The sequence below is a fragment of the Mya arenaria genome, chromosome 4 (genome assembly GCF_026914265.1).
Source record: "Mya arenaria isolate MELC-2E11 chromosome 4, ASM2691426v1".
NCBI lineage: Eukaryota > Metazoa > Mollusca > Bivalvia > Myida > Myidae > Mya > Mya arenaria.
The window spans coordinates 82,542,833-82,564,502 of record NC_069125.1 but is presented as its reverse complement, the minus strand read 5'-3'; the positions used below and the strand labels follow the sequence as shown (position 1 = coordinate 82,564,502).

Sequence of the window (21,670 nt, the reverse complement as noted above, 5' to 3'; positions counted from 1 at the left end):
GTAAATATTTTAGCACTCACCAGTCATTTAATATTTGTGCGTTTTCAGCAACAAAATACACGGTTACAATCTTGTTATCAGTAATTAATACTTTCCATGAGTTATTTAGTAAGTAGTTAAAGGTTTATCACTCAAAATCTATGTTTCTTATACATGTGTATGTATTGATTTAAATACCAGTGTCACTTTAAGTTTAATTTTTTCAAATTTGCAAGGACGACCTAACATTTTGTTTATTCATATTTTGGTCAATAGATTTGAACTTTGACCATTTTAAAATTGTTGTGACGTCCTAACATTTCGTGATTTTCAATAGTTTGAACTTTGAATGTTTCAAATTTAACAGGACGTCCTAACAATTTCATATCTTTGATTTTCAATGCTTTTGAATTTTGACCATTCCAAAATTGTTAGGACGTCCTAACATTAAGTGATTTCATTTTTTTTTCATTCTTCTAATTTTGAATGACTCAAATTTGTTAGGACGTCCTAACATTTTGTGATTTCATATATTTGATTTTCAATAGTTTTAACTTTAAATGTCTCAAATTTGTTAGGACATCCTAACATTTTTTAGATTTTTTATTTTTTATTTTCAATACTTTTCACTTGGAATGGTTACAAATTTTAGGACGTCCTAACAATTTGGGATTTTATAAAAAAAAAATATATTCAATACTTTCCACTTGGAATGGTTCAAATTTGTTACATTTTGAGATTTCATATCTTTGTGTTTCAATGGTTGTAAATTTGAATGTTTTAAATTTGTTAGGACGTCCTACCGTTTTGTGATTTCATATTTTTGTTTTCAATACTTTGAACAATGAATGTTTCAAATTTGTTAGGACGTCCTAACATTTTATGATTTCACATTTTGGTTTTCAATACTTTTAACTTTGAATGTTTCAAAATTGTTAGGACGTCCTAACATTTTGGGATATTTTTGATTTTCAATACCTTTTTACTTTGAATGTTTCAAATTTGTTAGGACGTCCCAACAATTTGGTATTTCATAGTTTTGATTTTCAATACTTTTTACCTTGAATGTTTGAATATTTTTTAGAACGTTTTAACATTTTCTATAATCTTACTGTTTTTGATGGAAAATGCTATTGAATAAAAACTAAAAACTTATTATTTGTTGTGTTGGTTTTATTTTTTAATGAAAAAACACTAAAAATTGGCATGAACTATGCAGAAAGGCTGTCTGTGAATTGAGATCAATTGGACAAACCCTTTTTAAATTGGACGAGATTGTTTGTGATTTAATTTTGTTCATAGTAAGATTACAGCAACAAGTGAAAAAAGTATAAAAAGAAATATATGTTTGCCAAATATTTACACAAATATAATTTGACGGACAAATACTTATCTGTCTAAGAGCCCTACATAAATCCTTTTTATATATAAGCGCCCCCTCGCCTTTGATCATCGTTAACAGAACAAAATAATCAATTTTTCGAAATACCAAAGACACCTCATCACCTAAATAACAGTCCTTGGGGACAAAATCATTTACTTCACATCCTGTAACATTAACCAAATCTAAAATGACTCCAATTATCAATACAGGAAGTTTGTTTTGGGTAGCGAATTCAATGGTAAAATAAATAGATTAGAAATAAACGGAATGTCAATAAAGGGACTAATAACAACCTTACACTACAGGAATGAGATTATGGATTATCAATCGAATACCTTCACCATTAAATTCTTAAGGAAAAACAACATCTATTTCATATGAGCTGCCAAAGTTGTTTTTCCGGCTAGGCCAATTCCAAATAAACAATTATACGAAGGGAAATATGGGAACAGGTCCAATATCCAAACTCATCGACAGTACTTTTTATGACCAGCAGACATTTAAATTATCCAAAACAAAAATGATTTGCCACATATGCATAGAAATAAATAATAACGCCTAGCATGAAATTTGACAAACGACTCACTTAGAATTATAGAATTAAATCTTAATATACCAGAAACTCAGGATTAAACTAAGCATCCCGTTAAATACTGTATCAGTAAAATTGTGTTATCTGCACTTTGAAAACATGTTGAATGTTGCATCTTCTGTAAACGTAGCATTAAACGGATTTGAAACACTATCTTCATATAAGTTGTGTTAGCATTAAATTTGAATATTTAAAAAAAATATCAATATTAATTTGCTTACTTCATCAGCAATTTATTGAAAATGTTTCCTTATCAAATGCTTACAATCATTAATCAAAAACATAGATTACATTCAAACTATTTCAATGAGTTAAGAGTGTTTTTTTTTCATTATTTACATACATATAGTGTCATATTTAAGTAAACTATTGACGCGACTTTTGTTGATGTAGGAAGAACAATGCAATATGTCGCAATTAAATGCAAGGATAAAATATTGCGGGATTACGTATGCGTGTGTGTTTTTGCTGTTGCTATATTATTATAAAGGTATGTTTTCTGCATAAGAATAAAAGTACCTTCGTATTGTAGTGCAGCTATACTCAAATTATTAATTGGGTAACAATAAGGTTTTCAAAATAATGTTTGAAGAGGGTGGAGAGCAATGACTTTTCAATATAGATAATGTTTTGCAATTTATTTGGCATTATCTGCCATTCATTCTCAAGTTAAATATTATAGTGCCCCTGTTTCAAAACACACTTTACTCACTCAAATCGTGAGTAAAACAAGTATGTCCTAATCAAAATAGTCAAATATACCAGACACCGTAGATTATAAAGTTAATCTGTAGATTACACAAAAGGCAGGACCATAGACTTGTTATTGGCAGCAAATATCGAACATTTCCATTCAAACTTAGAAGTATAGTAGATTGTTCTGGATTGTAGCCAACGCTTCCATCCCAGGTATTTGTCTGCGATATGAGACAGGAACACCAAAGGCTTCCAACGGAAACGAAATTGAACAATAATATAAGAATTGTGGTAATGTAGTAACATGTTCTTACCCCCCCCCCCCCCCCGAATTATAGTTCAACTTTCTGTATGGTCAAACAACTCTAAAACTATTTTTGATAATAAATGACCTTCAAAAACACCATATAAGGGCGGAGGGGGGGGGGGGCGACGACATTCTCAAAAATGGTCTCTTGCTGCCAAAGATAAAACCTCGAATGGCACAAAAACGCCGCCGACACCTTATATACCACCCCTGCACGAAAACCCCGTACCTTCCCGCCAATATTTATATGCAAATCGACAACTCACAAGCAGTCGACCATTTGCCAATTTTGAAGCTGAAATAATTATATTTATTATGGGCAAATGTTTGTACTGGTTCCGGACATCCGAGAAAAAATAATATATTGCACCAAATATTTCGGATAAAAGCTTAAGTTCCGTCATTCGTTTTTTATAAAACGAACATGCTTGATTCAAATTGATTTGGTTCTAAACCGTGTTAATGCATATAATAATATAACCAATGTCATTTTTGTCAGGAAAAGTCATAACTCTACGCTATAGCCAATGGCATTTTATTGACAATATAATTCATTTTTTCTTAAATTTGGTTTCGCTATAAAAAAAAACTACACATGACGTATTTGAGTAGTTCTATAAGATGTGTTTTAGCTTCGTTTTCCGGGAAAGTAAAAAACACCTTCAAATTTATTCAAAAAGGATATTTATATTTTTATCTATCCTATAATAAAATATGTTGCAATAAATCGCAAAACAGACTCATCATATTGCAACATTAAATTGACTAAGGCGCTGCCTCTAAGTAAAATAAAATATATACTAGGAGTGAAAGGGAAACGTTTTTCAGCTAAGTTAATGCAGCTAGGAAGCATTCACCTCATTTGATATAACGAACATTTCTGCTGCATTTTAAATATATTTAATACATGGACAAACATCAACAATACTATTGTATACATTATGTAGCATACAATTACCTATATTTCAAGCTAGAGCTATAATGCATTTGAGATAAAGTACACACACACATTTGAAGGAAACGTACCAGATACATAAGAAGAATATGTAACCAAAAGAAAAAAAAATAACATGATAAAATAGTTGCACTGACATTACTATCACGAAAAATGGATATGGGCAAAACTCAATTTAAATAAAAGGGTTAATCTTGACCAAACATTTACTCAATTACTTATAATAATGAAACAAAAGGATCCCCAACTCTAAAATTGAAGTTTACATGAACTAACAAAACATTTCAGTGAAAATACTGAATTAATTCTTATTTGGTTGTTACAAAAGTAACACAACCCAAAAAAAGTAAGAAAAACCTCTTGCAAAATATTAATTAAGAAGAATGTGTTCTTTAGATTTTAAAGGCAAATGCAAATACTGCTTTAATTAAGACCAATATAACAATGTTTTGTTTTTTTTTTTTTTTTTTTTTTTTTTTTAATAACTGAACTAACTCAACTCATCTTTATTTCCACCATTAACGATGATATTCATTTTATGTACAAATAGTTACTTCGAAGGCATGATATCTATATACATGATATATGTACATACACAAAAAATAGCATATTCATATCAACATGCATATTGAGATTGAGTTTGTATTCTTTGCATCAAACTTAAGGTATAAGTCTTGTATCGAACATAATTATGCACTATTCACGAGACAGTTATAACTAAATGCAAACGATCGTCTCAATATATATACAAAAAGCTACAGAAACATGCTCAGTAGCAAAAAGTTTAAACATAAACCCGGTTTAGTGGCAATGGGCAAACGCCAAAGACATAGAACACAAAATCACAAACAAGAAACATAGAACAGCACAAAACTCTTCAAACAGCACAGTGCATAAATACTATATATATATATATAAATAATTGGTATGTTTATCAAGAATTAGGTTATTTACTGGGGGTTTAAACCAGTTTATGTGCACAAACCTCACTTTTATTCCAACAATTCTTAATAAAGATAAAACGCAAAAGGTAAATCTTATCAAAGTATGCATTAACTTGAGGAAATTTATCAATAAAACAAATAATAATAAAAAACGAAAAGGTTTACCCCAAGTACTTCAATGATTAGAGATCCCAACTCTATCTGCAGACGGAGGGAAACAATTCAGAGCACCTAATGCAAATACCTATCAAAGATACGATGCAGTCATCGTTAGAAACCAAAAACATCACACACAGTCTGCCTTATAAAATAAAAGGTTTAAAACTCTGTGATCATAGAGGTTCATAATAAAAAGCATCATTGTACTAAAACTGGGAACAAATAAAGAAAAACATTATTCAAAATAAGAGCGACTTGTATATGCTATTCTCTCCTTCCAAATGGTTTGAAAACATAAAATATTTGAAGAAAAGTCATAGCCAAAACACTCGGAGTCAGTCAATACGTGACCGCCAAAAAAGTTCTTAAAGATAACATGAATTAGCAAATTCTTCATAAAAATCAAAGCACTGAAAGTTTAGTTATGAAAGGATGCTATATTCAACCCAATATTTTGTTTCAGGTATTCATCTTCAAAAACAAGAAGGCAAGTGCTCTTCAAAATATTGCCTTTATATCTACGGTTTAAATAAAATCCAAGTAATTCATTAAGTCTATCTGCCCAACTACCTGCTGGAAACATTCTAATTTTACGAATTTTCTTGAAAACATCACCATTAAACTCGGGATGAGCAATACTATCAGCAATGAGCGATTTAAGACTACTATTGTACTTTGATATGAGATTATAATGACCATTGACCATGACCATAATAATTGTTTTCGCACTGCTTGGTAATTCTGTACACTTAGACCGCCTCAAGAAGTTATAAGAAAAACATTACGCTATCCATTGACAACAGTTCATGCGCAAGACCCATGTCCATTTCCATGACGTCAGTGATTAGACGCCACCTTTCACGCTCATGTTTGGTGCATCCATGAATGATGTGTATATCAAAATTGTCAGTAACTGTTTGACATCCATGAAATCGTTGTGGCAATTGTGGTGGCCTTTTGCACCACAGTTTTGCAATAAACATTCGAATATGTTTATAACAGTTTAAGTCAAATATATCATACACTGTTGCTCTACTTACACGTGGTTGCAAAATTCTGAATGAACTAAAATCCTCGTCTGACAAAGTTCGTGCTGATCATAATGAGGTATCTTTCAATGAAACAATAGTTTTAACTGTTTCCATTGACGTCTATAGGGAATTCGTTCTGGATTAACTAAAGCATTGTTGATAAAGCTTTGAAGCCCATATGTGCATAGGATTTTACATATATCAGGAATAAAACCTAAAGAAACATTTCTTTCTGTTACAAACTGAAAGTATCGTCGCAGAAAAATATTCTTAGTGGTACATTTAGAGTCTAGACAAAGTACCAAATGTAAGCGATTAACTGAAGCTATATCGCTTTGTACAATATTATTTCATAATTCACTACAAAAGAGAACAATTGGCATTATGATTTCAACATAGAGATTAACCGAAGCTAATGGATTAAGACCATGTGGATGTACACCTTGAGCAGTCATTGCAAAAAAATGCATTTTTAGCTTTTTGGCATCTCTCTTCAATTTATGCTTTGCACTTCATGTTAGAAACTTGTTTCACGCCCAGGTGGTTCGCAGTATTAGTTTGAGGGATTATCTGGTCACCATACATTATTGCAACTTTGGGTGGATCACGTTTCCTTCTAAATACGATTATTTCTGACTTGTTTACATTCATGTCTATTCGCCATGACTTACAGTAGCGATTTACAATGTCCATCATTTTCTGAAGATTTAAGGGAGATAACGCCAACAGGGCAATATCATCGGCGTATGCAGGATCGCCGGACTTGGTTGAAAGAACACAGCTGCCTTTGTTACTGATCTCAAAATCTCTCAGAAGGTTGTCAGACGTAGATTAAATAGTAAAATTTAGATAAAACTCCTCCTTGGCGAACTGATTTTTGTACGTTGATGCAATCGGATGTATCGCCATTAAGCTTAACAACGCATTTGGGATTGCTATAAGATGCTTTAAGTGTACGAAGGGCTTTTCCGACAATTCCAAACTGGCCAAGCTTTAAGAATAGTCAATCATGCCACACAGCATCAAACGAAGCCTTTATGATCAAGCATGCCTACGTACACGTTGCCGTTTCGTTCTATTTGTTGATAAATAGTCTCTTGTAGATTAAACTCAGTGGTAACATTCTGAGGCCCTTACGGAAACCTTGTTGTTGTTCATTGGGAAAGTTTATGTGCTGCGAATTTATAACGTCATTGATTCTGTTAAGTATAACCTTTTCAAATAGTTTGCTTAAGCATGGACTGAGTGTGACGGGCCTGTAACTGCCAGGGTCGGTCTTGTCTTTGCCTTTCCCTTTGTAAATAGGGATAAGAAGGCTGGTACTCCATTTGTTAGGTGTTCGTTCGTTGTACAGCACAGAGTTGAAAAGAAAAGCTAATGCTCTTGTCAATACTTCACCACCATGTTTTATGTGCTCAATTAAAACGTTATCGATTCCGGGGCTTTTACGAAGTTTCAGGCTTCTCACTACGCTGGTAATTTCTTCGTTTGTAACTTCTTTCGTAATTTCTAGTGACATTGTTATATCGTTATCTTCTCTTAAAAATGTTTGTAAATCTTCGTTATGTTTTTCATCCTTATTCGCGAATTTATCTTCAAACACCCTGGTAAAATATGTATCAAAACCTCTTATAACGTTCACATTTGCGTATGTTTTGTTATCAACAGAACATTCGTTACACATTCATGGTGTTTTACCGCTTCGTGTTCGGAGTAGTTTCCAAAATAATCGGTAGTCTAGCTCTGCAGCCATTCTCAGGTCATCGATAGCTTTGTTTTCAAATTCGTTTTGTTTACAGCGCTGAACTCGTCTAAATTCCCTTTTAACGACTTTGTATCCGTAAAATGAATCGTTGATATAGCCTCTCGGTCTACCCTCATTGATCCATAACCGGCGTAGATGGCGCGCCTTTGTGTGGGCGGCTTTTACTTCTTCACATCAGTAGGGTTTCGCCCTTGTATTATATTTGCTTACTGGAAGAATACAAGCTGCACGGTGTATTGCATTAGTTATTAATTCGTGAAGAAAGTCTGGACAGCATTTTGTACTTTCAACTATGAGTATACAGTTCAGTTCATTTTGTAACATATATTGATCGCTATGATAATTTTCAATCGTACATTTATTCCAAGCAACATTGACACGTAGTGGTGGATCCGGTTTTCGAATATGAATCATACTCATACTGCAGACTAGTGGCAAGTTGTCTGATGTCATAATGTTTGCACTGTCTTCAATTATAAAGTTAGTACACAAACACAAAGTAACACATGATGATTCAAGCAATATGTGGTCGATTACTTTCCCCGTTGGCACAAACGTACCGTCATATCTATTTCCACGTACATGTTGTAATGATACCAAGTTATTGTTCATTATCAATTCTGTCATCAATCTGGACTTGGTGTTAGCAGTCTTGAACTCATGGTTTCCAATTAGCTGTCCATTGAAATCCCCTGCTAGTAAAACGTCCCCAACCCCGGTGTAATAGGCTATTAATGACTGGATTTCACTTAAAACCGACTTATGGTATTCTACGTTGTTACACGATGGCACATACACACAAAACATATATAAGGGCAATATATCATGACATTTAAACTCAATTCCAAGTATACGATGGTTTTCCTTATATGGTAACTGATTTATGCTAAATGAGAGTGATTTCTTAAACAAATCGCTGTGCCTACTTTTCCGCACATAACTGGACCAAAATTATCTACATTTTCGTCAGTATTAACAAAACAATCGTAATCTAAGTCCATGCTATTCATAAACATTGCAGATCTAGGTAAAAGCTTATGCTCATTTATAAGCGCAATATCTACGTTAAACTGATCTAACATGTTTGCTAAAGGTTACACAGATTAAAATAAGTAGGTAAGCAAGCATCGTGAACCTAAACATAATTAAAATGTGACACCCTACATAAATATATAAAATATCAAAAAGCGCAGATCACTCTAGTATGACGCAGGATTCCAATCGTCAGTGTCCTCTTCCGGTTGTTGTCTATCCCAGTATCCCGCTCCTGGTTGTCACCGTAACTGTTATCATGGTTACACCAAGTATCGTCACGCATGCGTCCTCTGCGGTCACTATATCTTTCGGACCGGTACCAATCGTTAGATGCCGTTAGTCACCGTAGCCATCATAACTGTTATTACGCTGATATTGGTAACGGGACCGCGAGCGTATATTTGATGTTCGCTCGCTAATATGGTCTTCTTTGGACTTCTATTTTCTGTAAGAAATGCCGTCAGGCCAGAAAAACGCGTCGTCAATAATTGGTTCAAGATCCTCTGTCACGTTAACTTTCGCCGATGAGCCAAATCGGCCATGGAAGACACGAATGTAGGATACATAAACATCGTTGTCCTTGAAATACGTGTATCATTCTCCGTGGTCCTATGATCAATGTTCCCGATGTAATACGAGACGTTATTTCTCCTTCTGGCGGCAGCGAAACCGGTATGTTCACTGGATCCTGTTTTTCCTGACGTTGCGCGCGGACGTTCCAGTGTAGCTGGAGCTGCTGGTGGCTCTGCACTTTCCACTGGTTTGTATGCATGAGTGTCGTTGTTACTACTGCTTGACTGGTTTATCGACCACTTTTGCAATAGCGTCCGGCTTCTGATTATTTGACACAGTCTTGTTAATGATCTTATTGGCCGTAAAGCAATTCTTCTCAGTTAAAACCGGACTGTAAGACACATTATGAGCAGTCACTGATTTGGGGCGCGGGCTTGTTGTTACATCGGTGCATTAAGATGGAGGTGCACATCCGTCTGCTGCATGGGTTGGCTTTTGATAGCCTATGAGTAGGCCTTTGGCTGCTGCTCGGGTAGTTCGTGGCTAGCCTCTACAAGCCTCTTATTTACAGTGGCAATCGCAGACCCCAATCCAATCTACATCATTAATGAAGTAAGTTTTGTTTACCTGCCTATAGAATTCCTTCTGAATATCAATATTTATACGAAAAGCTACAGAAACAAGCTCGGTAGCAAATAGTTTAAACTTAAACCCGGTATTATGGCATTGGGTAAACGCCAAGGACATATAACATAACATCACAAACAAGAAACATGGAAGAACAGCACAAAACTCCACAAACAGCACAGTGCATACATACTATATATAAATACCTAGGTATGTTTATCAAGGAATGTTAGGGTCCGCCTTGGAACGGTTAGTAAAATGTAAAATTACTGGGGCTTTATTTAATGCTATAATAAAATAGTACACAAAATATTTTCAAAATCCAAACCAATGACCAACCCTCAGAGATCATTACAAACGAAACAACATAATAACTTAACTTAAAGAACCAATTTTTCTCACATTCTGCTTCTGTTTTGATACATTTCCATAATGTAATTGTAGAATACTAAAATTACACTTTGGGAGGTTATTAAAGGAAGAACCAGGGAGGATTCAATACAATATTCAGTCTTTAAAAAAGAATGATTTAAAAGAAAAGACACATTATTAAAAAATATACGATATATTGAAACCGAACTTCACAGTTCACAATCAAATGAAAATCAAGACAAATTACACAAAGGAAAGGAAAAATTAAATAATCTCAACGAAGAAAAAATAAAAGGGATATTAATTAAATCTAAAGCCGAATGGGTCGAAGGGTTTGAGAGAAAAATCTAAATATCGTCCAAAAAGTGCTCAATTTTAAGACTAGGATCACTGAAAGGTAGCAAACCAAAGTTCTGCGACAGCAAAATGGAACTTGAACCAAGCGTAGGCCCAAGGAATTATATTCAGTAACAATCAAAAGTCATAAATGAATTGAATTTTAAGACAGTTAACAGTTTTGAAAACGTTTGCAATTCCAAAGTTGTTGTACCCGTTAATAGTACAAAAATTACCTTTAGGCCACGCCAAATTAATGTTTCTTTCCTCGGATTTTTGCCAAAAAAAATGGAGCGTGAATGGATAAAAATAATACAATTTTATTAGTTAAACACGAAGCGAGCGAAGAGCGTATTTTCTTTATTATCAATATAAATAAGAAACATTGTTCAATATGATTGCCCTTAAACCAATTTAATACATACTATTTATCATCCGTGTTTAGTACAAACATTATATAGATAAATCAAATTTCTAATAAAATTAAAACCTATTTAAATATGACGATCATCCATAATAAAAAATAACGCTGCTTTAAGTAATAAGTTTGAAACGATTTATATAAATCTAACTGAATCACTTTATCATCATATGCAACTGCATTTAGACATACTTGATTTTGATTTTGGATTTTTAAAAAAAATGATTTTTTACACAGGCATCATTACACATCTGACTCCATATACATTCAAATTTCTGGACTAATTTTGTTTTTATTATCAATAAAAATGCAATGGCATGTGATTATCAAAACAAAAAGAACAAGGGTATGTTCAGAGTACTTTTTATGGTCATTTAGATGTTTTTATGCACCAGCCAATTGTGTGACCTCCCTAAGTCCGGAAAAGTGGGGACTTTGAATTCCGGTTCATCCGATCCCGGGTTAAATACCTGACCTGCAGGGAAAAATTGTAGGATAGGCCCATAACCCGCTATTTTCAGTGTGAAGCCAAAACCACAGCATTCATTTGACACTGCGGGGCAACCTGAAAGGTAAAAATAAGGCCCATTGCCCCCAGTGTCCCCGGTATACCCGGGAGGGGGCCGTGGTAACAATTGGCTAGTGCATTAAAATCCCGGATAATGTTGCTAATGAAAACAAAATTTAAGGTGATAAACTTAGGCTTACCTTTGTTTTAGTCAATCCAGACCAGTGTTTATATCGCTATTGGGGAACAGATATGTGTTCAAAATTTTTGTTTTGTCAGGATTTGGTAAAAAATGAGCTTGATTCTTCAATTTAAACCAAACAATGACTCATGTTCCTGTTAAGTTGAGCTGTTATCTTCAGCATCGTTGTAACAAGTACAATTTTGGTCAATATTATTATGACTTGAATAAAATAATACTTAGTTGATCATTCCGATTTCCATCCAAAACGAGTCTCTAACAGCGCAATATAATAACTACCAGTCTCAGATACACGTGCTTTATTGCATAAGTATTGCTTTCATTAATGAATAGTGCATTAAACGATGAACAATGACCTCAAGCATGCTCAAAACATATTTATTGTCAAAAATAAGATTTAATTTCCAAAATTCGAGCCCCATTGTTTATACCGGAAGCTGCGATGTTGATTGAATTTATTGAAACCCATGCTAAACCGATCGATATACAGTATAAAAACCCCACGCATCGGTAACTTCCCTTTACAAAAACACGTAAACTAGAGAAGAAAAATTATAATTGATTATTTTTCAGCGTTTTAAAAATATATTATCTGAACAAATCTGGTTGGCGATCAAAATGTAGGTGCGGGTGCACACAAAATTATTTTTTTACATTTTCAAAAAATAGGAGTGGTAAATCAGCGGAACAAAACATCAATACATTTTTAAATGATATTTAACAAAAAATGTTCAAATATTTGTGGAACAATAAACCGATAAACTGTAGAAAAATCCAATTATACAGAGTTATGAAAATTGAAGTTTGAAAATGCTAGACATACTTGAATTCGAGTATGCAATAAAAACAAGTTGGGTTAAATGACTGCTGTTTCAAAAAGACTCAAAATGGGTAAAAATATATGAAAATATAATGATTAGATTTGGAAAATACTTTATTGTCAAATGCTATCTAGACACAAATAAAATTGATAGGCTTGAAATAAAATCGAAATTTCTTTGAGATATTATTTAAGCAATTGTAGCAAAGAAGTAAATTTTATAGCTAAAGAAATTATTATGAACAATGATTGCATTAGACAACTAAACAATGACACATTTTTCTTTAAGAATTGGTACAGCAAATGTGTACAAAACATTCAGCATCTGTATAACCTTTAACAAAACAGTTTTACAATTTTGAGGGCTTACACAGACTATATGATATTAACTGAAAAATATTTCACGCGTTTGAAGTGTATTCCTTAAAATTGGAAAACTAGAATAAGAGGCAAAGAACTACAATATAACTACATTTTTTTTTAAATAAGAAATCTGTACACTATCATTCAAACTTTGCATTGATACCAAATTAATAGCATTTCAGTACAAATTCCTTTTTAGAATACTGCCTAATAATAGTAAACTTTATCGATACAATATAAGTTCTTGTAGTCTTTATTACTTTTGCTTAATATATATATATATATTTGAACAAACATATTTATTGGGAACGCCATTAAACCCAAATATTTTGGAACAAAAAACACAATTTCTTACAAGCATACCTGAGGTCGATCAAAAAATAATATCGACGATAAATAACAACAAAGTCACTTTTTGTAACTTAAAGTAATTAAAAGGGAATTGTAAATGTGAATGTGAATTTACTTTGAAAAACTTCTTGCAAAAAACTTCATCTTCAAATCAAAGTGTGAAGGAAGTACGCCTGTATTTGATATTTTGTTCCATATTTTTTCAGAGAGACTGCTAACAGAAAATACAATAGCTATGACCAAAGATAAATTGCATACGTGTTATGATAGATGGATCTTAGCACTTAACAAAATACATTCTTGATTCCTGCAAATGCGGCCTTTTTTCTTCGTTAAAAAAAATAATTTTACTACATTGCAACCTAACATCAATCAAGAATGAACATTTCTCCACATTGGTTTCTTCTGCCTACTAGATTTTCTTACTTCTCTTTCTGAACTAACTCCCAAAATTAGAAAAAACTCAAATATTTTTTTCATGTTTCCATTTGGAACACGACTTTTGTATACTTGAATTACATGTATGATGAACATGTATATTTGAGGAAATAAAATTTAAAAAAAAAACATTGATGCCGTTCACGATTTCAGGTTTTGCTTGCTGATTTGTCATCATTCCCCCATCTAGCCTGTTAAAAACAATTACAAGGTTATATTAAAAAAAGGATAATTAACTAGATGCACAATACTGGGTAGATGGAATTACTAAAACCTTATTTTCGTAAGAACATACACTAGAATGTTGCGGTGGGGTAGGTGGGGCTTTTGTTTATACAGTTTTGTGCTAGGGGGAGGGGATATCATGTGTTCGGGAGGGTCGTAAATGCCGCCAGGGGAGTGCTGTTAAAAGGTCTCAAATGCTACTTTTATTACCGGAAAAAACTTATTATTTTATGTATCATATTTACATTATTGTTCGAAAAGGGGCTGGAGGGCTTAGGTTAATACATATCATATACTTTGTTGAAGTGGTACAGTAGAGTCAGTAAGCTTGACCCACTTTCCAAGCTCACTTCGAGAGATTAAGCCGTTTGATTTTATAATCCTGCTGCGGAACTCGGCGTCTAAGGGGATAATCAAGACAAAATGTTTCCTGTTCAGAAGTTGATTGTTTTGTCCATACGTTCAATGTAAGTCGCATCAAGTTCGTACCAGCAATTTATTTGTATCTGCGTGTTTAAATATAAAACAAACATATTGTCTTGGCTTGTTTATAGAAAAAAGAACCTTTCAGGGCTTTGTCTGTCCATTTTGAAAAATCCTCAACAAATTGGAAAAAATTGCCTATTGAAATTAACCAATTTTGGTCACAATGTTATCGCTTTGCTACAAATTTTGGGGAATGTTTAAGGTTTTGCATCTAAATGTTAAGAAAATCATGCTAATACATATTTGAATTTACATCTTAAAATAAGTGACATAATTCACATCGCGAAAATCAGCGACAGAATTCTCAGATAACACTAAAATCCAATCGTTGGAACCGAACTGTTATTTTTTTGGTCAATTTCTTGGTTAAAATAATGCCATTATTCATCGATCATTCAATAAATTGATTGCGGACAATAACCTTACAATTTATAATATAATCATTAAAAACAAAAACATGCCGTTGTCCAACGAGACTGGCATCGTTCCAGAGAGCGGATTTTTGTACGTTCAAGGCAGTGCGCTTCCGGTATGTACTTGAAGAGGTCATTTATGGGTTAAGCGTAGTTTTGTATAATTATTTTGATATTTTAATTTTTTGCAAAACATGTTGCTATGGCAAACTGTTTTTTAATAGCGGTTTCCTAAACAATTGGCTGTGCTTATCCTCAAATCTTGAAATCAACGAAGAAACCCAATTACACCGCAATGCCCTATTTGGAACCTTTTCATATTCGGGTTCCTGGTACTGATAGACGATTTCACTTACGTGATTTTGATTAGGATTTTTTGTGAAATTTTTGAAAATTATTTCCTATTTGGCTTCTGCAATGGGTCAGATAGTCTTATCCGTAAGAAAAAGCCATGTCATTGGCTTCTGTTTGTTTCTCATGTAAAACAACTGACATTTTACACAATAATGAACCATGACCCTTAATGTCATGCATGTATAGAGTTTGACTATAGTGGACTATTTTTGCGTGAAATGCGGAAGAATATATTTAAATTTCATTCAATTTCAGGATTTGTTTCGGGTGAAATAACTGCTTAAATGACAAAAAGGAGTTTGCAACGTGATGTATTGCACAGTAATGAAACATACTTTCCTATCAAATGTAGTATTATTTTGAGGGCTAGTCCATATATGGAAGTGCCGATCTAAAAAGTACATGTACCTCGGGTGTCCCCATATTGATTTTTTTTTTGGTGAACGGAGGTCAAACTCCGCCCCAAACATGTATAATTTGCTTGCAGTCCTGCACGCGCTTATTGTGAACTATGTATGACAGCTTTACTGGTTCCCAATTTTCATTGTTCAGTGGTGCCCAATATTTCTATACCTATCGATCCGGCACAGAACGGAAGAAGTCCCTTGCACACACGTTAACGTAATAGGGCTTGTTTAAGCCCGTTTTATACGGTAGAAATATTAATAATATTTTGACCAATCCAAATCCTCTAGGACAAGGGATTCTCTATAAAAAATTGACAGTGTGTAATAAGTTGGATATGCTTCGAGACTGATGACGTCACAAACCACTTCTTACTCATATCGGAGAGGTAAAATCATATCAAGTAATTCAAAAAGAAGGCTTTGACATTTTAGTTACCACTTTACCTACACAGCAGGATGTTTTAATTGATTATCTTTTGGTCCATCAACAATTCTTTAGATTTAGTTGATGAATTTGAAAAAAGATGACATAAGGTCTCAGTGCTTAATACGTATGACTTTTCCAGGCTTTATACATCTATTCCACAATATTTACCTACAAACAAATGGACTCCTCTTATCGAAAAAACTTTTTCTAGGGAAAACACTACTTATATGGCAGTTTATAATAAAATAGCTTTTTTACTGGACTTGCACCGATATCATTTAAGTATTAAATTTTGTACTGAATAATTCTTTTTTTAAAATTCGGTAAATGTTTATGTAAGCAAACAATAGGCCCTTGTTGATAAATTCAATAGCACCTTTAGATATATTGATGATATTCTAAATTTGGACAATCCGGTATATACAGATAATATTAAATTGAAATACCCTTCGCAATTACAACTTAATAAATCTAATACATTAAATTAAAGAGCATCCTATTAAGATCTGCAACTCGAAAAAAGGGAAGATATATTGAATATCAATCTTTATGATAAACGTGATGATTTTAATTTTAAAATAATAAATTACCCTTCTTGATAAGATTCGCTAGAATAGGTACAGATGTGAAACAATTCAGCTCTCTCTTCGAACTTATGACGGAACAAACTTCTAAAACAGAGTGTCAGATATCATAAATTAAGGAAAACCTTCTCAAAATTTGTAAATGGTCATTAAATGATCATGTCAAAGTACAATAATAGTCTTAAATCGCGTATTGCTAATATTATTGCTCATCCCGATTTTTATGTTGATGTTTTGAAGAAAAATCGTAAAATTAAAATATTTCCAGCAGGTAGTTGGGCAGATAGACTCAATGAATTACTTGGAATTTATTTAAACCGTGGATAGAACGGCAATACTTTGAAGAGTACTTGCCTTCTAGTTTTTGAAGATGAATTCCTCAAACAAAATATTATGTTGTATAAAGCGTCCTTACATTACTAAACGTTCAGTCCTTTGATTTTATGAATCAAGTTATCTACAAAACCGTCTTTGGCTGGCTAAGAATGTTCCGGCATGTGACGTCTCTTTCTTCAACTATTTTACATAGGTAATCATTTTGGAAGAAAAGTTTAGCTAATACATGTCATTTTATTCTTGATAATGTTTTCTTTATTTAGTTTAAACACTAGATATTTTACAACGATTGTGAAGAAAGCTATGATAGCTTAAACAAAGTCATTCTCGTTACCAAGATGTTGCGCGAGAGTGTGGTCTTGTTATGTGGGGGAAACCGGAGCACCCGAAAAAAAAACTAGTCCGGCATGGTGAACACTTACCAAACTCACAGGCGCCCAGGCCTGAAATCGAACCCCCACTCGCTTTGGTGAGAAGCGAGTGCGCTAACCTGACAACCAGTTTCTTTATTTGTTCCCAGTTTTAGTAAAATGAGGCTTAACATTATGAAACTTTATGATCACACAGACTTAAACCTTTTATTTTCTACGGCAGACTGTATGTGATGCTCATAGTTTCAAACAATAAATGCATCGTATCTTTGAAAAGTTTTTACATTGGGTACTCTAAATTGTATTCTTCCGTCTGCAGATAGAGTTGGGATCTCTTATCATTGAAGTACTTGGTGTTTACCAATTAACTTATTATTATTGGTTTTATTATCAAATTTCCACAAGTTTATGCATACTTTTATCATATTTACCTTTTCATTTTTACTTTATGAAGAATTGTTGGGACAAGAGTGAGGTTTGTGCACGTAAACTGGTTTAAACTCCCCGTAAATTTACATTTTACTGACCGTTCCAATGCGGTATGTAACAATCCTTGATAAACATACCTATTGTTACTGTGATGTTTGTGGAGTTTTGTGCTGTTGTTCCATGTTTGTTGTTTGTGGTGTTCTGGTTTTGTGTTCTATGTCAATGGTGTATACCTTATGCCATTAAACGGGGTTTATGTTTTAACGTTTGGCTATAGAGCTTGTTTCTGTAGTTGTTCATATAGATATTTATATCATTGCACTTGTAATATTTATCAAACAAAAGTTTTACATGTGTACTTAAGAATGAAAATGGGATATATTTACACAAACATAAAATATTCTAGGATTGATTAAAGGATAAATCTACTTGATCTGCCAGACACTCAACATGATAGGAATATCAGATCAGGTGGTAAATTGTGACTTATTAGCTGTGATATTTCTTTTTAGGTTAGAGCTTTATATCAAAAACACTTAATACAAATCTAGTTTCCCTAAATATATGGTAACGTTTTTCTAGTGAATGAAGCTCCATTATGTACAATGCCAAGGATTCAAAATGTCCATATCTTTAAGACTATAAAAAAACCGATGTAGAATTTGGTATTGAATGATCCACAGAAAAAAGTTGAATCTCCTATATTGTATATCTTTCAGCGAAGGAAAACAATATGTCTGGAATAAAGGGTAAATCTCAATTACAATGGAAAGCCAGTTTGCATATAAGCAATGTTTACATCTGACCCAGCTGAGCCTGGTTCTGGTCATCTCATGTTTAATTCAGGAGTGAAATACTAAGCCAGGCCAATGATTAATGCTATATATGCCTAAACATGCAATACGATATGTATACTTATATATATATATTTCAGTTACATTCACAAAACCAGGGACTGGACAGAAATCAGGGTTCCAACTGGCATTGAATGAGTCATTGCGATCGGTAGATAATACCATTAATTTTATTGTGAGTATGAATTAAGCGTTGCATTCGTCTGAAATAATGATGTTATAGTGAAGCACAAATATACCCCTTTTGTGTTTTAAGCACAGCACGCTGAATATCTCTGTACTTTTCATTGCTTTATTAACCCCAAAATCCTGCAAAATAGTACTTAGTACATACGCATGCCTTATATTATCAGTTTTTGTGTTAGGGAATACCCGAGGATAAAACAGCGAGGTACACATATGCGCAGACAGTAATGCACGGGCGGCTGAGAACAATTCGCGATGTTTGTGCCAAACACATCGGAGATGATCTATGGGAACAGCTTAAGCCCACAGGCCAAGTTTGGTCCAGTGTTAAACATGACATTCACTATTGTTCAGCACCTAAAATTGGTTGTACGCAATGGAAGAAAGTTATGCGTTTTATTGTCGGAGATTATGACAAAAGTCTGAACATAAGTAATCCAGGAGACATCAATCGCCAGTACGTACATTATGCAAAGTTGAAACATGTTAGGCGCGTTGGTTTGAAAAGTGCAATGGTTCGAGGTGAAATGTCAAAGGGTCAATCATTTATGTTTACAAGAGAACCCTACAGTCGCTTATGGTCCGCGTACATTGACAAATTTATTCTGCCAGATTTTTGGAGATCGGAAGCACATGCAGTTATAAACAATATCCGACCCAATGCTACACAAAGGCAAAAAAGATGTGCAAATGACATAACGTTTCTTGAATTTCTACAATACATAGTGAAGTCCTCCCCTCGAGATTTAAATGAGCATTGGCAGCCAGTTTACAGATTATGTAATCCTTGTCTTGTGGCTTATTCCGTTATTGGCAAATTGGAGACATTCGGCAATGATTCACAATTAATATTACACAAATTTGGGCTAGAAAACTTGATAAATATATCCGAGTCAAAATCCAGGAGGGCTGTTGAAGAAGTCACGAATTTGGTCAAATATAATTTTGATTTGAAACATTCCATACATAAAGATTGCTTCGACATAGAAGATATTGCAATGCGACTTTGGACATCTTTTCAATATAATGGACATATCCACAGATCAATTGATATTCCTATTCAAAACATGAAATCAGACGGCCTTGCTCAACATCCAACAAAAATATTTTTGAAACATGTTTTGTGGGCATTGCAATACCAACATGTCCACAAATTTGATATTGGAAATCAAAGACGCGATATTATGTTAAACAGTTTTAGAATAATTCCCAAGGAACTAGTAGACTCTTTACAAGAAGTGTATAAATTTGATTTCGAGTTGTTTGGATATGACAAAAATATTTTGAAAGATGTAATTTTTAACAATAGTGCTAACATAAATGCCTAAACTTTTAATTCGATAATTTGATAAGAATGCGTAGTACTACGATTTTCCTTTTCATCCTCCGCTGCGTTAGGGTGTCATTTGAGCCATCAATAAGATGTCATCCAGAGTACTGCGTTCTTATTATGACATTATAATTCGATATCATGGATACTGTTTTCGTACGTCATACCGAAAGTAAATGGACCCTGATGCTGTACAGTGTAATCAAATATAAACAACAGTATGCGGGTTGGTTTCCGGGAAAGTTTAATTTCATTCTCTCAGGAAATTCTTAAAAAAATGTAATATAAATTATGATGCACCAGTCCTAAAGTAGTTGAGTAAAGCGATTTAATTTTACCAAAGGAATTGTCTGATAAATGTAAATCATTGTATGTGTTCGAATTGTCAATACTGCTCTTGAATAGTATTGGTGTATGTCCAAGGCGATGAGTTGTGCGTTGGAATAATCAAGTAAAGGTATACGCAGAAATGCAGTATAAATACATGGTCTTTAAACTTTTTGTTACTGAGCTTGTTTCTGTAGCTTTTTGCATAAATACTACTGTAAAGTTATCAAATTCGTCACCGACAATGATTAAAATAAAGTGAATACTTTAAAACATGTTTTGAATAATCTCTATTTTGGAACTGGACCTCATCGTTATTCGATGGTTGCATACCTAACTAAAGTCAAGGTGTTTCAGAAAAAAAAATATGCTTTTGGATCAAATGTGGAGTTTTATCAGTGAAATAACAATAGGGAAAATTTGAAATTTAAAAAAGGTAACTTAAGATTAAAAAAAAGTATCCATTTGTTTATAAACATCTAACGGTTTATTAGGACCTGTTGTTTTCATATCAAACAGATAACAGACGCAACGACTGCTCGAACATAAATGGAATATTAAATCATCGTTCAAATAAATTATGTTTGTTGTTGTTATACGTAATAAGAACTTCCCGGAAAATTTACACAATAATTTACAGTTAACTGATTTTTACCCCATTTACGCACCAACATTTGTCAACAACCTAGCGTGGTCTTCCCTTTACATCTGGAAATCTACCTGTCTTCAAGCAAAAACAGACTTGTCTCCGACACAGTGAGATGACTGAGTAACCATGTATCATTATTTACATGTTACATTAACTTTGACTTTTATATCGAATAAGTATCCTTAATTGTTTTGATTACACGTTCGACATCTCAAATGTTCATTTCGGCGTACTTTTTTGGTTATTTCTTCATGCCATGTTTAATATAAAAGTGCTTTCGTTATTTTTTGGTACATGAATGCGCTGTTAAAACTTTTAACATTTATTAAAGTTCATAAAATGGTTGCACTAAAATACGAGCGAATAATAAACTAAAAAAACAACAGTTAACATGTCTCAACTAGACCGGAAATAGAAAATTTACAGGTATTATTTTGCGCGAGGAGCGTCCAACGGGTAGCTGTGTGAATAACACTTTATAAAAGTGTGTAATT

The 21,670-nt window shown here is 33.4% G+C and overlaps 1 protein-coding gene across 2 annotated transcripts; it reads left to right on the top strand.

Annotated features, from left to right (window-relative positions):
• The first annotated feature begins 2,142 nt into the window (after positions 1-2,142).
• Positions 2,143-20,423, top strand: LOC128230413 (carbohydrate sulfotransferase 11-like). Of its 2 annotated transcripts, none has more exons than XM_052942647.1 (3): positions 2,143-2,445; positions 18,765-18,835; positions 19,050-20,423. In XM_052942647.1, the coding sequence occupies exons 1-3, from the start codon at positions 2,364-2,366 to the stop codon at positions 20,196-20,198; spliced, it is 1,302 nt and encodes a 433-aa protein (XP_052798607.1). In that variant the 5' UTR covers positions 2,143-2,363; the 3' UTR covers positions 20,199-20,423. The 2 variants fall into 2 exon arrangements, with proteins under 2 accessions (XP_052798607.1, XP_052798605.1); XM_052942645.1 differs by having other exon boundaries at positions 18,765-18,859.
• The last annotated feature ends 1,247 nt before the right edge of the window (positions 20,424-21,670 follow it).